This window comes from Colletotrichum costaricense, assembly GCF_030867565.1.
Source record: "Colletotrichum costaricense strain IMI 309622 chromosome Unknown Scaffold_1.1, whole genome shotgun sequence".
NCBI lineage: Eukaryota > Fungi > Ascomycota > Sordariomycetes > Glomerellales > Glomerellaceae > Colletotrichum > Colletotrichum costaricense.
The window spans coordinates 2,979,195-3,001,884 of record NW_026848230.1 but is presented as its reverse complement, the minus strand read 5'-3'; the positions used below and the strand labels follow the sequence as shown (position 1 = coordinate 3,001,884).

Sequence of the window (22,690 nt, the reverse complement as noted above, 5' to 3'; positions counted from 1 at the left end):
TGTGGATTGTCTCTCGATCATCGACTGCTACCGCCAGCGGTTTATGAGATGCCGGCTCTTTACTCGTCTGCTTCAACCCCGTCTCTGCGGTCGCACGATGGACCGGTCAGAATGGACGGGGGAGGCAATGTTCGTGTCGTTGTCCGAGTGCGGGCGTTTCTGCCCAGAGGTATGTCGAAGGCTTTCTAGAACGACGTAGAAGAAAAAGAAGAAGGAGACTGATGAAAGAAACCAGAAATCGAGCGTGGTGCCGAGTGCCTAGTGGAGATGGACCCCATCACCCAGCAAACGACGCTTCTCGTGCCCAACGACAGCGACCCTGCGAACGCGAAAGCAAAGACGAGAAAGGTTATCGAAGAAAAGAATTTTACATTCGACAATTCTTTCTGGAGTCATGATCTCAGCGACAAGTATTATGCCCACCAGGAAGACGTCTACAACAGTCTGGGCGAGGAATTCCTTGACCACAACTTTGAGGGCTATCACACATGCATCTTCGCCTACGGTCAAACAGGTTCCGGAAAGAGTTATACGATGATGGGAACACCAGACCAGCCGGGCTTGATTCCTCGAACGTGCGAGGATCTCTTCGAGCGAATCGAATCTGCGCAAAACGAGACGCCCAACATTTCCTACAACGTCAGGGTGTCATACTTTGAGGTCTACAATGAGCACGTCCGGGACCTGCTTGTCCCGGTTGTGGCTAACCAGCCGCCGTACTATCTCAAAATCAGGGAGTCGCCAACGGAAGGACCGTACGTCAAGGATCTGACCGAGGTTCCTGTCCGCAATCTCAATGAGATTTTGCGATACATGACGATGGGAGACAGGTCGAGAACCGTGGCCAGCACCAGAATGAACGACACGAGTAGTCGCAGTCACGCGGTATTCACAATCATGCTCAAGCAGATCCACCATGACATGGAAACGGACGAGACGACGGAGAGAAGTTCGCGTATCCGCCTGGTCGATCTGGCTGGCAGCGAACGTGCCAAGGCGACCGAGGCAACAGGCCAGCGGCTTCGCGAAGGCAGCAACATCAACAAGTCGCTGACGACCCTTGGCCGAGTGATAGGAGCGCTCGCCGATGCCAAGGCGGGTTCGAGAAAGCGTAGCAAAGACGTCGTGCCGTACCGAGACTCAATTCTCACGTGGCTGTTGAAGGATTCGCTGGGAGGCAACAGTAAAACGGCAATGATTGCTTGCATCGCGCCGTCGGATTACGAGGAGACTCTGTCGACGCTTCGCTACGCAGATCAAGCCAAGCGCATCCGCACGCGCGCGGTTGTCAACCAAGACCAGATCTCGTCAGCGGAGCGCGATGCCCAAATCGCAGCTATGGCGGACGAGATCCGAGCCCTTCAGCTGTCAGTGTCGGAATCGCGCCGGCGGGAGAAGGATACCAAGGACCAGGAGGAAAAGCTCGAAGAGTACCAGAACCACGTGGCTACGATGCAGCGCATGATGGAGGAGCGCAGTCTCGTCGCCGAGGGCAAAATTCGTAGCCTGCAGACAGAGAACGAGGCCTTGCGGCTGCATCTCAAGCTCGCGCTCGAGAGTCTCAAGAACCCGATCCCGGCCGTCACGATCAAGCCGCCGGAGGCCGAGGAAGTGGAGGACGAGGCTCAGAGGGCCAGGTCGGCGGGTCTCGAGGGCAAGGAGGAGAATGGCGAGGACGCCGAGTCATTGTACGACGACTCGGACGACACGGCGTACGACTCGGACGTTATGGAGGATAATGCCAGCGACATGCAGGAGTACATGCGCAGTCTGCTGAGCGATCTGGGCATGTTCCGAAGGAAGATTGGAGACGACAAAGAACGCTGGGTCGGCGAGGCGCCATCTGCAGGAAGCAAGATGAACTTCTAAAGTTATATGTGTAGGGGGGTTTGATGAATGAGTTGCGGGCGACAGAGCTCGGCTATTGATTGTTACGAAGCGCCAAGACGACAATGGTAAGCATGGTGTTTGGGGAGTCCTTCTTGTTCTTCGGGGTTTACTTTGTTTAGGAGAGAGACAGAGAGACAGAATCCATAGTCTGCAGTCAACACATAGTACATGGCACATGAAGACTCTCGTACTGGGTTGAGACCAGTGATGATAACGCAGTGTGGATAAATGGCTGTTTCCTCTGTCGGGACACGTCACGATTGAAACTCGCAGGAACACGATCCGGCCTGTCAGATCTCATGGAAAGTGGGCGGGTGTTCTTTGCTTGTTCCCATTGATCTCAAACAGGGGATCCGTTCTGGCGGTGCTTCACAAGTCAAGGTGCATGGAGCAAGGCGCGGGAGGGCCGTCGGGGGCCGCTACGCGCCGCTTGCGCCATCTCTAGAAATACACAGTCAACTGTCCCATTGAGAGTACTGCAAATTGGGAATACGCCGATCGTCGAGAGCCGAAGAGGGATGTCGTTGTTGGGGTTAGACAGGGTTTGTGGTTGGCATGGATGAAGCATCCGGAAGAGACGACGGCGAAGCAAGCCAGCGAACTACATTGTCAGGGGGAGGAGTTTCGAGACAGCGGTTTAGTTCTTTCGACGGCGGACAACGTGCTCCGGAAGCCGTTGGCCGTCGAAACTTTGACGTGCGTCTATGTCCGTGTTGAGTGTCAAACTTGCCAGCCCTAGGAATCCAATGTCCGACGGGAGTTTTGAGAGTTGGATGGACATCGAGGTAAACGGCTTTCGTTTGGGTGTGCCAATTCGAGAGGCTCTCGCAATCGCAAACTTGATAATGCGCTCTATTTGTTGTGAAGATTGGCTTTGCGCCTCCTCTTTTTTCGATTTACATATATGGACTGTTGAACTGAGTATTGGATGAAGCTTGATGTTTATTCCCTAAGTATAGTTCGGGTGCAAACGCCGTTTGGGTTTTTAGTTTTCTTCTCCGGCGAGGCTGCCCGAAGCAGCTTGCGATCAGTTGGTTTGCCTTACAATGTTTTGATCGTCACGGAAGATCGTGAGGAGTTAGTTTGCTAGTCAACTCGTGGTCTGTATATGGCGGCGGCTCATCGTCGTGTGGCCCTGTTTGCCGTGCTTTCCGCGGGGATGCATTCGTAGGAGCCAACACGTCTCGGATATTCAACGTCGCAGCTTTTTGCGATATACCGTCCTCGAGATCCATCTTAAGTTTTCTTCCTTTTTGACTTTAAGGGGTTCGTTCCTGTCTGATATGCGAGTGATTTCTAGAGGATTGCCAAAAGGGCGAAGAGCGCGAGAAAAAGGTTGAGTGAACGGGCTGTTAGTTGAGCCAGGCGTCGAACCCGACTCTCGAGCTTTGAAGTGTGCGAGTGGTTAGAGAGCGTGCATTAGTGTGACTATGACGAAGTTTTCCGAGAGTCAATTGATCTTGTAGGTGCATCTCCTTCTCCGCTCCGTTTGATAATGTTGAGCAGCTCAGACGTTGGATGGGATGTTAAGGGTCATAGCTGGACACATGTTGACTGAGGTATCCAGAAGAATGTGCCTTCTTCCACGGTAGACAAATTCAGGCTTGCAGTCAGTTTACAATATGCTCTGGACCATTATTGGCAGGCAACTGCTTATCGAGGTAGGCAAGGCACCTGGCCTCGCTCGGATCAGCTCCTCTTCGACAAGTTGGAAACTCGAGGGGAGGTTGCGTAAGTTGCGGTTTCCAACGACATCTGCGCGTGAGGCACCTTGCAATCCCATGGCGGCACACGCCTCGTTCCTGGTCCCTGTTCCTGGAAGCTGGAAAACCCCCCTGCCAGGCGGCGACCCTGCTCATTTACACCACCCTCAGGAACCGCCGAACCGAAAAGAACAGCTGTATTTGTATGGTATTACGGAGTAACGTGGGTAATAACCTTCCTTCTCGAACGTGAGCCTGAACATCCGGTCTTTGCTCCCCTTGTCCACCCTCGTCGCCGCGACTTATCACTGGCCGCGCCGGCGGCTGGATGTTTCAGGGCGGTAAGATGTTCCCACCAAAGTTCTAAGTACCATCTCCCGGATTCCTTCTTCGCTTCCTGTGGATCGACTACTGTGATACCGTCCCAGCCGTTGATGAACTCATCGGCTCTGGGTTTGCCAAGTTGCCAATGCCAGTCGGTTCCAGCGTCTCCAGACATCACAGTCAGATCGGGACGGACGGCCGTGACGGCTGCCGCGGAATGTCACCTTGGGTCCGTACCTACCTAGGTACACGGCAGGCTACGGCAGGACCGCAGGAGGATGCCGTTGCCGTTTCGCTTGCGTGCCTCATGTGTGCAGCGGCAGGTTCCTTCCACCACCACCACATGGGCAGCAGGAGCAGAAGCAGGAGCAGGAATCGCGTCCGAGACGTCCTCATTCGCCTGTACCTTGCAGAGTACCTAAGGTACATGTGCATCTGTACGTACCCGTGCAGCCAGGAAATACTGGACATTGTACACTCGGACGGTTCGTGTATCGTCCCGTCTCCTTTTCCCCTTTCCCCCGTCGAGATTCTGACGACTCTTTTGAGAAGTTGAGTCTGGAGCCTGCTCACTTCTCACTTGTTCTCTCGGGGCTCATATGCCATTGCCCACAGGACCAAGGTGCCCTGTCCTGCTGCGCTTCAGACCTCAGATCTAAGCCCCGGAGTGACCATTGACCGGATTTCGAAGCTCCCTGCCCACTCTACCTTATCCAGACAGATCTCCTAGACTCCCGCCCTCTACTTATCCCGCCCATAGCAAAGATGCCCTGCTCTTTGGGACCGCCTGGAGTGTCGTCTTGTGTTGCCGCCCTAGGTTTCTGATGCCCCCTGTGGTGTAGGTACCTCGCAGAATGTATCCGCCCTCCATGCTCTGAAGCACAAGAAAGAGGAGCACCATCGAGGTATCTTGAGTGTCGCCGTGACGAGAGATGGGATGAAATGAGATGGACAGCTTCTTGCTTAATACCCCTACCTCGCCGCGGACTCGTCCTCGGGTCTCTTCCTTCCCTTTCTCTCTACCGCCTCTCCCTCGGTCGTCGTCCTGTTGCATCTTTACGATTCTTTGTCACCAACTCCCTGAATACAACCGTCGAGTCATTCAGAGTTGCAAGGAACCCGATCCCCAGCTGCTGTCATCAGTCGTCACGCCTTGTTCTGTCTAACAGGTATCTTCTGGTCCACTTGTGTCCCTCTGTCGGGTCCCTGGCACTAGGTAACTGACACTTGAGAGGAACACCACCGGGCGCCAAAGCAAGCTGCAAGACAAGGGCATCTGTTCCTGACAATCAAATCTCCCCTCCCCGCGCCATCTCGCTGTCTGATCTGCCAATACGGATACTCCTTACAGACTACGGATACGTACGAACAGGCTGTATCTGTACTCCCCCAGACAAGTCCAAGAAACCCACCAAACCGGTCCTTTCATTGGCGATTTCCAAACAAGCCCAAGCCTCCCGTCTCTCTCCACGTCTTCTCCTACCGGGCCAACAACCACGTTACCACACACACAAGCCAAGTCAGCAACCAGCACACAGCAACTATACAGTAAAGGACGCCGGCCCTCAGGCACTTAAGCGTGCCCCGTCCCCCGACCCGTCAACGGCCTGCCCACTTCTGCCCCTCGTTGCTACATTAGGCACCGCCGCACTCCACTCAGCCAACCAACGACCAGCGACTCAAAAAAGCAAGGGCATCTCAGTCTGGCAGCGTGTAACTTGTCACTGTGTCCCGTCCGTCGTCCCTCTTAAGGTACCTCTCTCGGTCACGCCTACCCGACCCCCGATCCCCGACCAGGTCCAGCGGGCAAGCGACGCAACATACGACCTCAACTTCACCTTCGACCGGACACTTGCCTTGCGACTCAACACTCGACACCCTTTTCCGTCTTCTTGCTGCTGCGACTTCACCTGCTGTTGCCCTTCCTGTGCATTTTCATCTCGATACCCCCTTTCCACCGCCCTCCCAACCACTTCACACGCCATGGCCGCCAGACCTGCCCTCTTCACCCGTGGCCTGTCGGGGCTTTCCCAGAGCACAACCGACCCCAACTCGCCCAGTGTCAGCTCCCCGGCCGACCAGCGTGACGATGCAAAGCGCAACTTCCTCAAGGCCATGCGCCCTCTGCCCACACAACATTACTGGAATGTCTACTTTGACAAGTGAGTGCTCCTCTGGAAATTACCACAGTGTCTGTCCTCAGGCGCCTGTCCCAGATCTTGCGCAACCCCACCCCCACCACCCCTGAAGCTTTCAAGACTAACGCCCAATACTCATTACTCCAGACAAGCAAAGGACCAGCAAAAGTCGGGCAACGATGAGGAGTACAAGGTGCAGCTTGAACAGCTTGGTTCGCAGATAGAATCCGTCCAGGACTTTTGGAAGTACAACAACAACACACCCGTCGATCAGATCAAGATGCGCGAGTCCATATACCTCTTCAAGCAGGGCTTCAAGCCCATCTGGGAGGACCGCCGCAACATCAACGGCGGCGCCTGGACCTTCCGTGTGCCCAAGAACATTGGTCCCGATGTGTGGACTCGCGTTCAGCTTCTTGCCATTGGCGAGAAGCTGCAGAGCGTACTAGACGACAGTATGTCGCCCTCTCTTCCGTGTCTTCTTGCATCTCCTTCACCACAAGCGCAACTAAGCTAACCCTTGACTACCTCCAGACGACCAGATTTGCGGTGTTGGTCTGTCCGTCCGCTTCAACTCCCACCTCATCTCCATCTGGCACCGCGACGGCTCCAAGCAGAAATCCGTCGATGCTATCCTGGAATGCGTACTCGAAGAGCTCCCCGCCGAGCTGCGCCCCAAGGCCGATAACTACTTCTACAAGCGTCACCAGGACCATGCCGGCTTCAAGGCACCTCCCGAGCTCCAAGTCGTTATCGACTCACAAAAGGCGGCCGCTGACAAGGCCAAGGCTGCAGCCGGAGGTGCGCCGGCTTAGAAGGCCGGCCGCGTCCCTCCGCACTCTGCCCCCTTTTAGGGCCTTGCTGGGATCTGAGAGGGTCTTTGCTGCGGCTCCGAGGCCCAGCAGCGTGGCCTCTGCATGAATCCCCCTCCTGAGCCCTTTCTCTTCTCTGCACAAAAGGCAACCCCCATCCAGTGACAGACACAGCGGTGAGGAGGAACCTTACTTGGTCTTAATCTCACCAAATATACGGGAATGGGAATTTATATGTGTTTTGTTTTGTTGGGCAAATCAGGTTAAGTCCGTACTCAATCTCAGGCCACGGTAATTGGCAACGCACCAACACACAAGGAACAAGGCCGGAATAAGCATATGTCATGGGCGTTTTCTTGTTGTCTCTTTTATTAGCATGGAAATACAAACTCTCGGGGGCGATGAAGATATCACACCCCACGGGTGCCATATGGGCTGCACCGAGATCAGATAGAATCATCATTACCACCGGTACTTACCAAAGTGTTCCAGGGACTGCAGCATATTGCAGTTACTCGTGTGGATTGTGGACCTTGAAGCCGTGGGATTGAAGTTCGAACCATGATAATAGAAGTAGCCCGTAGATGCTATAAGCGCGCCCTAAAACAATGAAAGAAGGAAAATGCAATCGCCGTGCCTCCCAAACGCCAGCACAATGGGGTATAATGCAGGACCAAACCCGCCACATAGACCACGAAGCCTCTCAACGTCCAACCCAGCCAGTGAGGTAGATCGCACGCGCGCGCGCAATCATCGCCAAACCCCAGCCCGCCGCATAACCTCCTCAAACTCGTCCCTCCTCACTCCCTTGCCTACGCCCGCGCCGCCGTTGGCTTCGAGGATCATATCCCGCAGCACCTCGTCCTTGACGTCCTCCCTAAGCACGGCAGCAACCCTCTTGAGGTCCGCAATCGTTATGACATCCCGTGGGCCAGCAGAACCCGACGCCGAAGAACCTCCGCCAGCCCCGGCCCCCGTGAAAAGCCCAAACGCCTCCTCCACCTCCCTCCTCCTCGCCTCCCCTCCGCCCCGTTCTTCCCTCTGATGATACTTCAACGCACACACGGCGAAGAACGGCTCGTAGGCGACGAAGCCTTCGCCCTCGGGGTCCAAGATATCGACGAACTCGGCCTGCTCGTCGCGGGAGGAGGGCGGGATGCCGAGGGCGACGAGGCAGGACCGGACGTCTGATGTGGGGATGACGCCTTCTTTGGAGTAGCCTTTGAGGGGTTCGGCAAACAGGGAAAAGGCTTCGCGGATCTCGCGCTCTTCGTGGGCGGAGATGTTGTGTTCTTTTGCGAGTTTGGAGGCGCGGGGGCGGGGGACGTCTGTTGTTGAGGAGGAGGGTTTTTGGGTTGGCGGTTTGCGTTTTGCGGGCTTTTGGAATTGGCGTGTTAGTTTTGGGTGGGTTGAGGATTGCGAAGAGGGTGGTGGTGGTGGCTTACCATTTTGGAAATCTTGGATGGAGTTGAGATGCTGATTCGGTGTTTTGGAGGAGTTTTGTTGGCTGCGGGAGAGGTGGTGGGATTTGGAAAACGTGGTCGTCGCAAGCACGAGCGAGGCAGGTGCTTGAGAGCTGGAGGTCAATGACGATGGTTGCGCCGGGACGAAAGAGCGCCGGGGACGCGTTAATGGGTTGTGGAGCCGCGCGTGTTCGAATACAGTGCACTGACCATGTGCGCGAAGTTTTGCTCGCACGATTAGCCCGCCCCGCCGTTGCAAAAAAAATTCAACATAAAACCTTCCGCAAACTACGGTTCCTTTCCTTTCTCAACCATCACAACCTCACGACACTCACTCACTGTGAGGAGCGTCGACTACCTCAACCATGAGACCTCCCACACCAGCTCTAGCGCCTTGCGATTGAACAGAGAGACCGACGATAAGCAGGCCGTTCACCGGATCCTGCGCGCGCACTTCGCTCTCTGCTTCACTTCCCATTGCCGATCACATGGACCATGTTCACCAAAAACCTCGAGACCTAGGCAACGTGGTCGAAGAGAACAGTAGTTTACGGATCTATCAAAACCGCCTCCACACTCTGCCATAGGTCAAAGCTGCCTAGAGGAAGTGTGCCTCATACTCAAAGCTCCACGGCCTCCGCGCCGGACCTGCGCCCAGCAAATCTGGGATCCTGCATTCATACCAAACCCCAAAATGGATCACACCACACGGCTATTCATGCCCTCTTCCTACGCGGCGCTTCCAACTCGGGGAGTCTCCAGCTGCAACATGCCATTGCCACACCCGCAAGGCATCACAACCCGCCAAACATGGCACCCTCTTCGTGGTTTCCTTTCCTCGTCCCCAGCGGGACTAGACAAAGAACCACCGTCTTCAAAACATTGAGACGAACTTGGAAAGAAAACCAAAAACATGACATGACACAGCTTCTAAAAAATGCTAGAGCTTGCCGCTTTCTTACCCAGAGCGAGCACGTGTGGACAGTGAAGCAAGATTAAACAAACGGGGGCGCGTCGCAGGACGTACCGCCCCTTCCCCGGCTCACATTCTCGCTTCAATCACTTGTGGTTGTCGCGTTTAGGACCTGTGGGAGACATGCTCGTGACGCGATGATGTAGTTTTGATGACTTTGATGTTCACCGTTTGAGAAGTAGTAATAGACGCGGCTGCTGTGCTTTTGATTTCGCGGTCGAGAGACTGCTCTCGCATACTGCCTACTTCAAACTCTTGCAATATGTCCTATGGTCTAAACTTGCCGGCCCCCATTTGAGCAATCTCATCATGTTAGATCTTGGAATCAGGAGGTGGACTATTCATCCGTCAGATTTGCTCATGGCATTACTACCGGCCCAAGTGCCACGTCCCATAGCAGGCCGACGCCGTAGGAGAAGAATACCATACGATGAAACGGGAGGGGGATGGAAACCTGCCACTTACTCACTTGAAGTTATTCTTCATCTCACGCAACTTGTTCATGACGGAAACGGGCTCGCTCTCCCCCGTCACCCTCTGAATCTCGGGGTCCTATTTCGTGACAAATATCACCATCAGCCTCTGTGTCTCTCCAAGGCGAGAGTGCCCGCGAGGCTCCACGGGGGTAAAGGGCCTGTAAAAACTCACCTCGACGCGCATAAAGACGTTGTGTTTCTGTGTTTTCAAGCAGTCGTTAGCTCATCTTCCCCAACCTTACACTCGTACTTCCACGTCGTTGCGAAAAGGGGGGGACACTAGGAACAACATACCTTCTCATCCCCAATCGTAAACTTGCCCTGCGTCTCCTTGTTGTTCTCCGCGAACGCCTGCAGCTTCTGGATCGCCTCGTTCTGCAGCACCGACGCGGCGAACTTGACGTTGGATTTGGTGTATTCGTGGCCGGGCTTTGTTTGTGCTCTGTCAGCAATGATGCCCCCCCCTTGTTCCAAGCTTCATCCTGTTCCTGGATCAAGTTTGATGAGAGGTGCAAGAAACTCACAAACACGACCGTGTCGTCGGGAAGCGCGGCCAGCGTCTTGTTCAGCGCGCTGTGCATCTCCTCCGCGTTACCCTCGAAGAACTTGCCGCAACCTGTCGGAAAGTAAAGAAGGATAGTCAGCAAAAGAATCTCTAGCAGCTACGCCCCTTCTTCCCCCAACAGGGAACCTCTCCTTCTCAAAGGCATCTTCTCCCTCGTGATGGTGATGATTATCGAGAGACAAACCCCGCCCCGCATTGTCACCGTCCAAGGGACGAAAAGGAGGCGATGGGTTGGTGGGGAAAAAATCGGGCAAACGATGGGAACCCACCGCTGATGAAGAGCGTATCGCCCGTAAACACAACCTTCTGGTCCCCGTCCTGCATGAACCAGCAGATGCTGTCCTGCGTGTGGCACGGCGTGTGCAGCGCCTTGACGGCGATGCCCTCGCCAATCTTGAACGACTCGCCGTGGCCCGGCGTCCGCGTCACGCCCTCGCAGTCCTTGCCGCCGATGATGGGGAGCTTATTCAGGCCCAGCTCGCCTTGCTGTTTTTCTGTGTGTGAGTCCGGGCGAGACGGGGGAAAAAAAAGGGGGGGGGGGGGGGATCCAAGACGTACCAGCTTTTTGTTTCCGCCTGCGTGGTCCCAGTGGCTGTCAGAGATGTCAGATACGCGCACAATGTCTCGAGGGGATTCCCCGCGTCGTTTGTGAATTTTTCTTGAGGACGAGAGTCTCACTGGTGCGTGTTGACGATGGCTGTGAGGTTGATCTCGCCGCTCTTGATAGCATTTTGCAACACGGGAGTCACTCTGGAGATGGTTGTCAGCTTAAGCTCGATACACGACGCAACCGCAGTCCAAGATGCCCTTCCTCTTTCCCTCAGATTCATGAGTAATGGGGGAGAAACACTTACTCGGACGGGTTGGCCGGGTCAATGATGACGGCATCATTGGTCTTGTCGTCCTTGACCAGGTAGGCGTAGTTGTTACTACTGCCCACCCCTGAAAACAAGTTAAAATCTCATGCCAGTATGATGGAAACATATACTCCATCTGCTGCCTCTCACTCCCGTTCTCTCGCGTTTAATAACGAAAAGGGCATCAAGAAGCTTGCGGGAGGTGACGTACACATGGGAATCGACTGGATATGCATAGCGTTGGCGAATGTGAGCTATGGACCTTGTATAAGCTTCCCAATCTCTCACAGATAGCTAATCAACCTAGAATTGAACGGGCAAACACTAGAGAAAAAAAACTCACTGCAGCTGTAACGGTGGCGAGTTTTTGTCTCAGTAGTGGTCTCCTTGCGATGAGGGTATTCATGAAAGGCAATTGTGCAGTGTAGTGAGAGCTGTTTCTTCTGCAGTCAGTTGGGGGATCAGAGCTGTGAGCTGTTGCGTTCGGGAGCTCCTCGGCAAGTCACGGTGACGTTATTACAAATCCGCGAGGGGGCAACGACAGACGACCCGCATCCAATTGGCATCGTCATACCCCACGTGATGTCGCATGTGCACTGCAACAACAACTCCATCAGTGATATCTCGATGCTGAATACCTCACAGGCAAGAGCATTTTCTTTCATAGATGATATGTAGTGATGATGGTATAACGTTTGAATATTCACATATGACACCTGCGGCTGGAGTCGACGATTTACGCGACGCCAATAGGTCGTGGCTTCCAAGTCCCCTCAAACTTGGCCCATCCGGTGCCAGCGCTCTCGGAAGCCTCGTCCTCCTCCATCTCGCCCTGCCCATCTGCTTGTCCCTTGCGCGCAATGTCCTCTGATAACCGCTGAGCCGCAAGCATGACGGCGTCGCTCGGCGGCGCCTCAATAATCTTCTCCAGTGTCGCCAGCAACCGACTCTCGTCCAGCCCGTCAATCCATTTCCTCATCTCAGCCCTCCTCCCAGCGTCCTGCTCCTCCAGAAACGCGACCACGACTTCGCGGCGCACAGGGGCGGCAGAGACGGCGGCGACGGCCACGGGACCCGTCCTTTCGGGGGCCTGGCTCACGACCTCATTAGGCCCCAGGTGCTGCCAGTAATACTCCCAGATCCAAACCAGCGCTTTGCGCGCGGCGGACCGCAGCTTCGCGAGAGACGGCAGCGTCTCGTGCGTCGCCTGGTGCCGCAGCTCGACAAAGGTCGCCGGCAAGCCAATAGTCTTTGCCACCGAGTACATGCTCAGCTTGCGTTGCTTATCCTGATGGCCGTCCAAGAGCCCAGTCACGAACCTAGACGAAAAAAAGAGCAGTGTAAGCAACACCGAACGATCGGCAGGCGGTGACAGTGGCAGATTGATCAATCAAGGGGTGCACCGTGTACCCGAGGCGGAAAAGGCAGGGCTCCCGAAGCCCGGAGGCTCGAGCAATGAATGATCTGGGCAAGACACTTGCAAGCCCTCACACCCATACTGGGTGGGTTCTTGAACCGGCGCCCATTGACTACAGGGTGAGAAACGAGCTATGGCATTCCGGGTTTGCAGCGACGGGCCTCAAAGAGGCCATAGGAAGTTTAGCATGCCTCAAGCAAATCAGGCCAAGCTTCCCCCGATGCCAGGAACGTCCCTCAGACCATAGCTCCCAAGTGTACTGTACCGCTGACGCTTCCCGAACAAGGTGAGACGCCCAATTGCAAAACCACGCCGGCTTGCTGGGAATCTTGAAGGGGGGGAGAGAGAGGGTGTGGGTGTGCTGGTCGGCGCGGTGTGCGTGTAAGTGAAAGCCTGTCTTGGTGTATGTGGCTTCCAGCAGTCGCGCAGATCAGGCGATTGTTGATGGCCCTTCAGACGGGACCCGACTCGGGTAGGGGGGAGTGAGGGTGAGTGGGCTACGGTACGTACGTTGCTTCGGTGGTGAGAGGGGGGGCGTGTGTATGTTTGTGTCGAAGGATGGGTGAAAATGACAGAAAAGTCAAATAAAGATGTGAGATGTGAAATGCGCCGAAATCCAAATGTAGAGGTGACAAAAGAGAAGAGGCGGCCCAGATCCCTGGAGGATTGAGATTGTTTCAAGCCACTCTCTAGAGACAAGACTCCAAGGGCAGAAAGAAGGAGGAAGAGGAGGAGGCGGGCGTAGGACGGAACGTAAAACACCCCTACTAGACTTTCCTTTCTCTCACTGGCACGCCGCACCTTGAACTTGGAACTAACAAACAGCCTTTTTTGGCCCTTGAGATGATGGAGGACAACAGAAAAGAGACAAGTGATAATATCAGAGACAGAGGAGAGGGAGAAGAGAGGGAACTCTGGAGAAAGATGTAAAACGTACCGGCTGAAGGCAGCAGCGTAGGCAGCGCGAACAGCATAGGTGCCGGCGCCGCCCTTGCTCTCGGCGTCGCTGAGGATGGCGGCCGTCAGCAGGGCCGTGGACTCGACCATGTGCGGGCAGTTGCCGCGCTGCATCCACATGGACACCCTCGCGACGGCATGGTGCTTGTCGCTGCTTGGGGTCGTCTTGTTGGTGCTGGTGCTTGTTGCTGGTGCTGATGAACTTGACGATGGCGTCGGCGCTGGTGCTGGCGCTGGCGCGTGTGCTTGTGCTGGTGCTTGTGCTTGTGCTTGTGCAGCTGTTCCTCGTATCCAAGACCTTGTCAGGGCCTGGGATGCGGCGGCCGCGGACGCTGCTGTTGCTGCCGTACCGCTAGCTCGGGCGGCGAATGTGGATGTTGTTGGTGCCGCTGATGCAGACGCTGGGGCAGCGGGATAGAACTGCTGGCGAACCTTGAGCAGCTCGCGGCGATCGCGCCACGGCGTCAGGATGTACTGCACCATTTGCTGGGTGTGTGTAATGTGCCGGGTGTGTGGTGTCCAACTGCGAGAGTGTGTGAGTGTGAGTGGGTGTGCGTCTCTCTGCGCTTGTGTCTGGTTGTATGTGTGAGAGTCTGGATGGCTGGCCGCGGGGAGAGACTTGCTGTACCCAATGTGTCCTGGCCTGCTGGTGTGTGATCGAACGTACGATTACTGACGGTGTGCTCAGATCCGCCCTCGTCTAGCTTTCCTTGACCGGGCTGCCGCTGCTGCTGCTGTACAGACGTGCTATGCTTGCCAGTCTGTCTTTTCCAGAGGGCCCAAAGCCAAATTCGACTCGCGTGTTCCGTTCCGTTTGTCTTTTTCCCCCCAGGTTTCGCTGTCTGCAGCCTTTGCTCCCGACCCCCGTCTGTCTAGAACTCTAGTGGTCCTCAGAAAAGCTGACGACTTGCAGTGTTTCAGGCCCCTATGCGTGTGTGTCCCCCTTGAGAAAGAATGTCGTTCGCTTTGGTTTCGTTTCCTAGTGTGTCGCGAGGGGAGCGCTCGCGGCTTTTGGCGTTACGCTGGAAGCTTTCTTACGGGTTTGCGGCTCAGAACGACTGGACTCGCTCGTTTTCCCCAGACGGATAACCCGGGAGAGCCGAATGGAACCCGTCTGATTTCGTCCCTTGTTCGAATGGCGTTCTAGCCGGGTCCAGTCTGATGGCGGATTTGGGTTTCAAAGGCTCTGTTGAGGAAAATGGGGAAGAGGATAGGATGGGAGGGGGGGAAAAGACATGAGGTTGAAAAAAGTTCAGTTTTGGGACGGGGGGAACTGCGAAATGTGTTAAAATTCCCCGATTAGTATCGAATAGCGGCCGCCCGATCTTCAGATTGCACATTACACCTCACCGCCAACCACATTTCACACACTCATCCACTGTCCCTCACAACTCACACGGCACTCACATTTGCTTACACTCACACGCCCCAAGCTACTTACTCACCTGTGTAGAATAATCCATCTCTCTAGGACACGCAACGCCACCACATGCAACACGTTAATACACTCCTCCCACCTCACTTCACTCACACCAGTCAGAAACGCAAATCAAGTGCAAAAAAGCATCACTCCATTCCACGCGGTTATTCGGACTTATCGTTGTCCTTGTTTTTGATCATCAGACGAAGTGAACCCTCCAATCTCGATATGTCACTCTCCTATGTTGTCTGGCCATGGCGTTTCGTGTGGAGATCCGCTTTCTTCTCATACTGAAAAGTTGAGATGAGTAGCCGCCACGTCCCGTTCTTTGGCCCATCATCACAAGGCGAACTGATCAATCTGAGCATTCCCGCGGACTCAGTCGGTCCACCGAATGATGCATGGTCCGATACACGCGATTACTCCCTTCAAGCTTCACTCCAGACATGACTAGGCAACAATGTAGGAAAACATCATGGACACGTCAAAGCGTTTTCTATTCTTCCCGATGAACAATGTCTAAACTTTTTACTCTGTTCTCATCAAAGTCCAACTGCGCATGCTTTTTTTTTTTTTTGCCCATTCCCACGCATGACAGCTGAACCCGGTAGGTAGACATACAAACACTATCTCGACCGACAAGACCTCTCTAAGACAAGGTCTTCTCAATGAGGTAGATGCCGTACTTGTCCTTGAGCTCCTTCATGATGGGGTCGTTGATCTTGGAGTTCATGGGTGCCAGGACGCCGCGCTCGGCAATGGTGCCGTTGAGCACCTGCTGGACGGCGACACCGCAGGGCACGCCGACGAGCTTGGCCATGGCCGAGTAGCCCTTGGGCTCGCCGTACTCGGCGAGCGTCGACGTCCGCGTCTCGCGCGAGCCGTCCTTGTGCTCAATCTCAAACTTGTGCTGCAGCATCACCATGTCGCGCTCGCCCTCCTCGAACTGCATCTTCTTCTCCAGCGTCGCGCAGAGCGTGTCGAGCGGGTTGCCGCGGGGCGTAATCTTCTCGTCCGAGAAGACGCCGATCCACCGCAGGCCGCTGAGGATGCGCTGCTTGTCCTCGGGGGACTCAAAGTGGGCCTTTGCGACGATGGCGGCCTCGAGGTCACTCTCGCTGCTCGAGGCGGCGCCGACGACGGCCTTGGTGGCGTCCTTCCACGCAATGGGGCTGGCGAGCGTCTCCTGGGCGGCGTCCTCGAGGAAGCCAATGTCGACGAGGACCTTGATAAACTGGGGGAAGCCCTGGTAGCGGAGGGTACCGCGGACAATGGTCTGGGCCTCGGGGATGTTGTAGCGCTCCTTGTAGGGGGTAGAGTCGCGGTTGGGGTAGGCGACGAAGGCGTAGCCCGGGTAGATGAAGTAGGGCTTGGCGGTGGCCATGAGGTCCTTGGAGGAGACGTCGACGACCTGGCCGTCCTTGTAGTACTTAGCCGCGTTGCGGAGGGCGAGCAGCACACCGCGGGAGGACCACGAGAACTTGTAGCCGAGCGGGTTGTCTGAGGCCTCGGGGGCAGGGAGACCGCCGCAGTAGGAGAGGAAGGAAAGGATCTTGCCGCCCTCACGGTGGACCTCCTCAATGGTCTTGACGGCGTACAGGTGGTCGATACCGGGGTCCAGTCCGATCTCGTTCATGACGGTGATGCCGGCATCCTTGGCGGCCTGGTCCAGCTCCATCATGGCGGGCGAGACATAGCTGGTGGTGACGACGTGCTTCTTCTGGCGGATGGCCGACTTGATGACGGTCGCGTGGAAGGTGTAGGGGATCAAGCTGATGACGAGGTCATGCTTGGCCACCTCGGCGTCGAGGGCCTTGTCGTCGTTGACATCGAGAGAGATGGGGGTGGCGTGCTTGACCCCCTCGGACAGCTTCTTGGCGGACTCGAGGGTTCTGCAGGCTGCGTGTTGAGGAATTAATTAGTTTTCAGTTACTCTAAGTCTGGCGGTTGATATCGGGTGCCTTCATATCTGGTTCGGGCGGGTAGGGAGGAAGAGGAGGAGACAGTGGCGGTAGTGGTGGTAGGATGAGGAGCTTCGTACCAACGGTAACGGGGATTCCGGCATCGCTGAGGATGTCAAGCGTCGGCCGGGTCACGAAGCCCGCGCCGAGCATCAAAACGCTCCTATTGTCATCAATCCATTAGCGACTGGAAGTTGTTTGGGAGTTAAGCATTCGACGGGAGTATCAGGCTTACTGGGATGCCATCTTGAAATTCAACTAGTTCCTTCCGAATGATGATGGTATCGTGGTTGAACTTGATGCAACTTTTTTGGTTGTTCTGTGTGAGTCAATCCAGGTTCCGACAAGCAGTAGCAGCAGCAGCAGCAGCGAACGGAAGAAGAGGGGTAAGCCAGAATGGGAACCCACCCGAACTTGGACTCGAGATTGACGGGAGAGAAGCCGAACTGGAGCCCAATTATTTTCTCTCAATGTCGTAATTCGCGATTCGTGACTCGACGAGCGAGGAAAATTTCCAAAGCATCCATGGTGGGGTAAAGAACTGAAGGTGCCAAGTTCGATCCGATAACGGCGGCTGTTCCCCCTCGACCCCTCATCATTGGAGTCTAAAACTCTCTGATGGAAGGTTCACTCGCCACACATACTGCGTAGTCAGAGACGGGCAGCAAAGAGATGGAGGTGCACGCTCGGTATTCGTACGGATAACCTCGCACAGTACGGTGGGAAAGGAGAGGACGGGAGGGGAGAGGGAGGGAGGTGGCTGGGTGTGCAACTGGGCTGCGGTGAGGTCACCAAAGAAAATTTCTAGGGGCCACGGGCGGGGTGTTTTGACCCGGCAGGGCTGGCCAGAACGGCGGGGGCGGGGAGCTATTTCTCTCGGCTGATTGGACAACTGACAAAATGTGACAGGGGAGACTCAGACCCACATGCAGCTCATGCCATGCCTCGACAGGGGTGCCATTCGGGAGCCTCTTTTTCGCTTATTTTTAGTGTCCGCGTTGACGATTGCACTTCCAAATTCCATTCCATCCGGCGCCTCTGTCACCATGTAATCCTCGTGGTCGTGTTGGCCGTGTTGGTGCAGCTGTTGCAAGTTTGTGATTATCAACTAAGCGGCAGCTATTACTTTGATTCTAGGAATCACATTGGAGGGCGAAGGGACTATGCAGAGTGCGGGTATATGTTCCGTTTTTCGCTTTACGCGTTTTTGATAGTTTCTATCTAGGCGCTTTTCATGGGCCTTTGCCTTTTGTGACGCCAGGGCCACAAATTTGGCCCATGCTTCTATCTTTGGGTATTTTGCCTTTCCATTCATCTTCCTCGCTTCTTTGACATGAGGAGCATGCATAGTGATGCTCCGTCTTTGCGGTCCCCAAAGATCCCCCAAGCCCGATTCTTGATGGTACATCTTCTTGATATCATACAAAGTCTACAGGGTTTCGTCGTAAAATCATCAAACGCTTGCGCTGGTGTTGTAATGTGTGAGAGTTGTCCTTTTCCTTTTGGTCGTGTCATTAATCCGAGTCTTCGCCATCAGCATCGTCCTGCTCATCCTCATCCTCGTCATCGCTCTCAGGAGGCTGCCACGACTCCTCAAGCTTCAGGCCCTTACCCGTACCCTCCAGAGGGCGGAAAGAAACGCCCAGCAGCGAGGACATGGCAGAGCGAGATGTGTCGAGTTGCGGGTCCTGATCATACTTGTCGGGAGCGTCATAGAGTCCCATGCCCACAAGGATCTCTCCCTCCTCCTCAGGCTCGTCGAGGGGTTGATAAGGGATAGTGTCCTCATTCGGGACGATAGGTTGGGGCTGCTGGGCCTGCGGCAGCGTTTCGGGGGTGGGCGGAGAAGTGCTAGTGAAGCCGTGCACATGGTGCGAATTCCATTGTGTCGAGGTGGAAGACGGCGTAAGATCCGGGAGCGTAGTTGGTAGAGTTGGGAAAGGCTCAGCGTAGCCAGTGTTGTCTGAAGAGACGTAGGCCGGTGGTGCTTGAGGAGGCACGTTCCAGCCCTCGACAGGCAGGTAGTTGGACCCATCATATCCTCCAAAAGGGAGTGACAAAGGGGAGAATGAGGCAACAGGTGAGGTGTTGCACGAGTAGGCTGCCGGTGTTGGTGGGAATTGCTGGTATACGTGGTAGCTGTCCGTGTCATATGCCGACGTGACAGGAGGGAATGGGTATTGTGCCATGCTCTGAGGGACGGCCATCTTCTGTTGTTGAAAGGTCGAAGGGTGCCAGCTGAGGGGACGACTCGGTCGTGACTGAGATCCATAGTCGGGCATCGGGACTTGGTCCATGGGCTGCTGCCTCCGCCTCGCCAGGTTTCCATCGTTCACCACAGTCCTCCTCCTTGCCTGCATGGCTGCTGCTGATCTCGGGCTGTTGCTGGCGCTGGTGGGCTTGGCTACACGCATGGCTCCTGCATTGCGTTGTCCGTTGGAGCCTCGAGATAGTCTCCGTGAAGCCTGGGAGATGGCCATTTGTCTCGACAAGTCGTCCAGAAAGGTGTCGGTGTGATAGGGTGTGGGAACGGGCCCAGGAAGAACGCCTCCCATAAGTGTGGGCATCATCTTGTTTAGTGTATGTGTGTGTGTGTAGTAGGTGCCAGACAAATGTTATGTTGTGGTAAATAGAGATGGTGAATGAAGATGGGAGAGGTTGCGGGTTGTTTGTTTCTTAACTAAGAGTTCCTAGTCGTAGGACATGCGGTAGATGATGATGATATACGTGATATGGAAAGGACGGACTCAGCCCAGGCTATGTATGGACAAGAGGTCATGGTCCCAAAAGGCCCAAGGGATTACAGTAGCGAGAAAAGACATGGGTGATACTAGATCGGTCTTGAAGGATAAAATCAAACCTTAGCTCCAGTATCCGTACATAGAGGAGCAAGTCGCCCAAGGGTGCGAAGTGGGCCAACAAGTAATTCAGACCATGAACGGTTTGGCATGTGTGTGTGTGTGTACTTCGTACCAAAAGGCTGCGAGCGCGGGTTGCTTGCATGGGTGGAGGATGGGATGTTGATGGGAGGTATCCGCGCAGCCAGCGCAGGCGGCAGGCGTCCCAGGCGTGGCTGGCCAGGGGTGGTACGTACTGTTTCCGTCTTTCTTCGTGTGAGCGCATGGGGTACCGGTATGGGTGTGTGCTCCGTAACTGAGGTGAGTGCGGACTGCATAGTATGGGAACGAAGAAGGTGTCTGGGATTCTAGGTACACTAGATGGTAAGGGGGGCGGCCAGCGGGCTGCGTCATATTGGTTGAGCATGGATCTCACCTCGGAGCGTCGTGCATTTCAGAGTCGAAGCAGACGAGGCGGCTGATTCCCTTTGGGGCTTGAGGTACCTCTTAGAGTAGGTACTCCACGACCGCCGGGGGGGGGGGGGGGGGCGCCCAAGGGGGGGGGGGGGGGGAGGGGGGGGGGGGCGGGGGGGGGTGGGGGGGGGGGTGGATGGGGGGGGGGTGGTGAGGTGCGGGGGGGGGGGGGGGGGCGGGGGGGGGGGGGGGGGGGGGGGGGCGCGTCCATATGGGGGGAGGAGAGGAAGAGGAGGGAGGCACTGGGAGTCTGGGAGGAGTGAAGCATGGGACAGACTTGTCGATAGCGCTGGTGTGCGTGTGGGCAAAGCAGCGGTGGGTGTGGATGTGGATGCGGAAGTGGATAAGTGGTTGATTGCCTCGCCTCGCTGGTCTCGCTGCCCTGGTACTCTAGCCTAGATTGTGTGGCCCTGGCCTCTCTGGCACACCGTAGCGTGTGTATGGGCACGAGTGGACACTCACCCACCAGACTCTGGACTCTCTGGAGGAGGGATGGATGGTTGAATGGATGGACGGATGGGATTACTGTGCTAGGGAGGGAGCGTCGGCGGTGGGTGGATGAATGGAGTGTGGAGCAAACCAGGTTGCGGTACCAATGCCACAGGACGCTGTGTGCTGGCCAGGACTGAGGACTCGGTGGGTGCCGTCTGAGTGAGGAGTGAAGGAGTGACTGACTGACTGAGTGAGCGTCGCGTCTTCATTGTTTGGGTAACAGAAGGCACCTGAGATGGGACATTGGACAGCCCCTGGCGACAGAGTACGTACTGCCTACGTTCCCTCCACCTCGCACCGCGCCATGCCAAACCGACTGTGACTGCAGTGCCATGGCGGGATGCAAGGTTCGAAATGTATGACCAAGACAAAGTGCCTGAGGGACAACGGCACGCAAGGTATCGTTCTGGTCAACGGGTGAGCAGGCACAGGCCAGGGGGCCAAGGGGGGTCAGGACAGGGCATCTGATTCTGATTCTGGGCAAATGGCTGGGTCTTGGGAAGTCAGGTCTTGGGAGGGAAGACTCAAGACTGAGAGGAGAGAGTCTAGCACTTCCCGGTACCCAAGTACTTACTGCAGCAGCCCCAGAGATGGATCATGGTCCATTAGAAGGGGGGGCTTCACGAGCGGCGGGCGGTCAAGGACGCAAGGAAACCAAAGAGAAGATGGATGGAATGTCCTTGGCCCCAGAAAGAACCGCTCGGCCCAGGCGCTCACGCCGCCAGGTCGGAGTCTGGGACTCTGTGAGAGATGCTATCCCTGCTTGCGTCTCGTGCAACACGACTGGACTGCGGTACGGATACCTTCCAGGTTGCTGCTCTGGGGCAGGGATACAAAGTACGGATACCACCGGCACCACCTACGGACCACACAGCGCTGGGTATTCGTACACGACGAAGTAGTGCCACCAGAGAAGAGTGTGCCGCCTCCCTTCCAGGGACCCAAAAGTTGAGAAGGGGTCCAAGGGAAACCACACGCGGCGTCGCGGCAGGTCTTATCCCCTTGACCCTGGGGGTGAACTTATTGCATTGAGTCGTTCAAGTCCCGTCACCGTCTGACCAGTCACAAGCCGCCATCGAGGATGGAAACACCCCGGTACGCCTAGGTAGTTCGAACTGGCGGGTCGGATGAGAAGGGGCGTTGCAGTGCTAGCCCTTCGGGGATCTAGGTATGGAACCCAAGGGGAGAGACACCCGCTCCTGGGACCATAAATCCATGACCGTCATCCCTCTAAGGCTCCAAGCCTCAAGCCTTCCCTCCCACTTAGGCCCCTAGCACGGGGACGCTGGTATGTGAAGATGGGGATGTGCATCTTGCGGTTTGCCTTTACATGTTTTGGTGGTTTCCGGGAAAGTGCCAATTACCTAGCTGCCTACTATTGATAACTGAAGACACAATGTCCGTACGCATACCTACAGTGGTGTGAGTGTGATCAATAGACCCTCCTGTCTGCTAACTTGGAAAGGAGGAACTTGCAGTGCGACCACGGCATGCGCTTCTGGTACCGAGCCGGCTGATGACTGGCAACATCGTGGAAATGAGACAAAGATTCGTCTGGTCCTTGCTGCACTAGGAAGCATCGTTGAGTCGTTGTCTTTAAAACGGAGCGGAAAACTTTCTAACCATCGTACGGTCAATACTCCGTTTAGAAAGATCCAAGGCAAAAGAAGAAAGAAAAAAATAACATGCGGAAAGCACAGACTTCTGAAAATCCACGATCTCCATCGGGGTCTTGGTCTCAGGGCGCAGAAGAACTTTGAGAGAAGCACGGAGATGGCTCCGCATAAGGGAACCCCTGGTCGGGCAGTACGTACTTGTTCGAGAAAGCAAGCCGGCTGCCAGGTAGGTTGTCGGCAGAAACTTTGCAGGCTATGATGCGATGTATGCTTCGATCACTTCCCCAATGCCGTACGCAGTATACGAGTAGACGG

General features: G+C 55.5%; 8 protein-coding genes across 8 annotated transcripts; 3 read left to right on the top strand and 5 right to left on the bottom strand.

The window, feature by feature from the left end:
* Nucleotides 1-111: 111 nt before the first annotated feature.
* Nucleotides 112-1,869, top strand: CCOS01_01050 (kinesin motor domain-containing protein; the record flags this gene model as incomplete). Its single annotated transcript, XM_060449246.1, has 2 exons — nucleotides 112-169; nucleotides 236-1,869. 2 exons carry the CDS (start codon nucleotides 112-114, stop codon nucleotides 1,867-1,869), a joined length of 1,692 nt encoding a protein of 563 aa, XP_060320684.1.
* A 2,193-nt stretch (nucleotides 1,870-4,062) lies between these two features.
* CCOS01_01049 (uncharacterized protein) lies at nucleotides 4,063-4,473 on the top strand (the record flags this gene model as incomplete). The annotated part of the gene is made up of 1 exon (XM_060449245.1): nucleotides 4,063-4,473. The coding sequence occupies one exon, from the start codon at nucleotides 4,063-4,065 to the stop codon at nucleotides 4,471-4,473; it is 411 nt and encodes a 136-aa protein (XP_060320683.1).
* A 1,427-nt stretch (nucleotides 4,474-5,900) lies between these two features.
* Nucleotides 5,901-6,870, top strand: CCOS01_01048 (eukaryotic initiation factor 4E; the record flags this gene model as incomplete). Its single annotated transcript, XM_060449244.1, has 3 exons — nucleotides 5,901-6,079; nucleotides 6,203-6,510; nucleotides 6,590-6,870. The coding sequence occupies 3 exons, from the start codon at nucleotides 5,901-5,903 to the stop codon at nucleotides 6,868-6,870; spliced, it is 768 nt and encodes a 255-aa protein (XP_060320682.1).
* A 747-nt stretch (nucleotides 6,871-7,617) lies between these two features.
* Nucleotides 7,618-8,808, bottom strand: CCOS01_01047 (calmodulin; the record flags this gene model as incomplete). Its single annotated transcript, XM_060449243.1, has 3 exons — nucleotides 7,618-8,195; nucleotides 8,313-8,443; nucleotides 8,666-8,808. The coding sequence occupies 3 exons, from the start codon at nucleotides 8,806-8,808 to the stop codon at nucleotides 7,618-7,620; spliced, it is 852 nt and encodes a 283-aa protein (XP_060320681.1).
* Nucleotides 8,809-9,768: 960 nt separating this feature from the next.
* Nucleotides 9,769-14,058, bottom strand: CCOS01_01046 (hydroxyacylglutathione hydrolase; the record flags this gene model as incomplete). The annotated part of the gene is made up of 12 exons (XM_060449242.1): nucleotides 9,769-9,855; nucleotides 9,952-9,978; nucleotides 10,074-10,208; nucleotides 10,304-10,395; nucleotides 10,614-10,830; nucleotides 10,903-10,936; nucleotides 11,023-11,094; nucleotides 11,199-11,286; nucleotides 11,413-11,455; nucleotides 11,545-11,635; nucleotides 11,942-12,520; nucleotides 13,556-14,058. The coding sequence occupies 12 exons, from the start codon at nucleotides 14,056-14,058 to the stop codon at nucleotides 9,769-9,771; spliced, it is 1,968 nt and encodes a 655-aa protein (XP_060320680.1).
* A 1,586-nt stretch (nucleotides 14,059-15,644) lies between these two features.
* On the bottom strand, nucleotides 15,645-17,202 carry CCOS01_01045 (saccharopine dehydrogenase; the record flags this gene model as incomplete). The annotated part of the gene is made up of 3 exons (XM_060449241.1): nucleotides 15,645-16,894; nucleotides 17,037-17,119; nucleotides 17,192-17,202. The coding sequence occupies 3 exons, from the start codon at nucleotides 17,200-17,202 to the stop codon at nucleotides 15,645-15,647; spliced, it is 1,344 nt and encodes a 447-aa protein (XP_060320679.1).
* Nucleotides 17,203-18,470: 1,268 nt separating this feature from the next.
* Nucleotides 18,471-19,526, bottom strand: CCOS01_01044 (uncharacterized protein; the record flags this gene model as incomplete). The annotated part of the gene is made up of 1 exon (XM_060449240.1): nucleotides 18,471-19,526. One exon carries the CDS (start codon nucleotides 19,524-19,526, stop codon nucleotides 18,471-18,473), a length of 1,056 nt encoding a protein of 351 aa, XP_060320678.1.
* A 205-nt stretch (nucleotides 19,527-19,731) lies between these two features.
* Nucleotides 19,732-20,220, bottom strand: CCOS01_01043 (uncharacterized protein; the record flags this gene model as incomplete). The annotated part of the gene is made up of 1 exon (XM_060449239.1): nucleotides 19,732-20,220. The coding sequence occupies one exon, from the start codon at nucleotides 20,218-20,220 to the stop codon at nucleotides 19,732-19,734; it is 489 nt and encodes a 162-aa protein (XP_060320677.1).
* Between the last annotated feature and the right edge of the window lie 2,470 nt (nucleotides 20,221-22,690).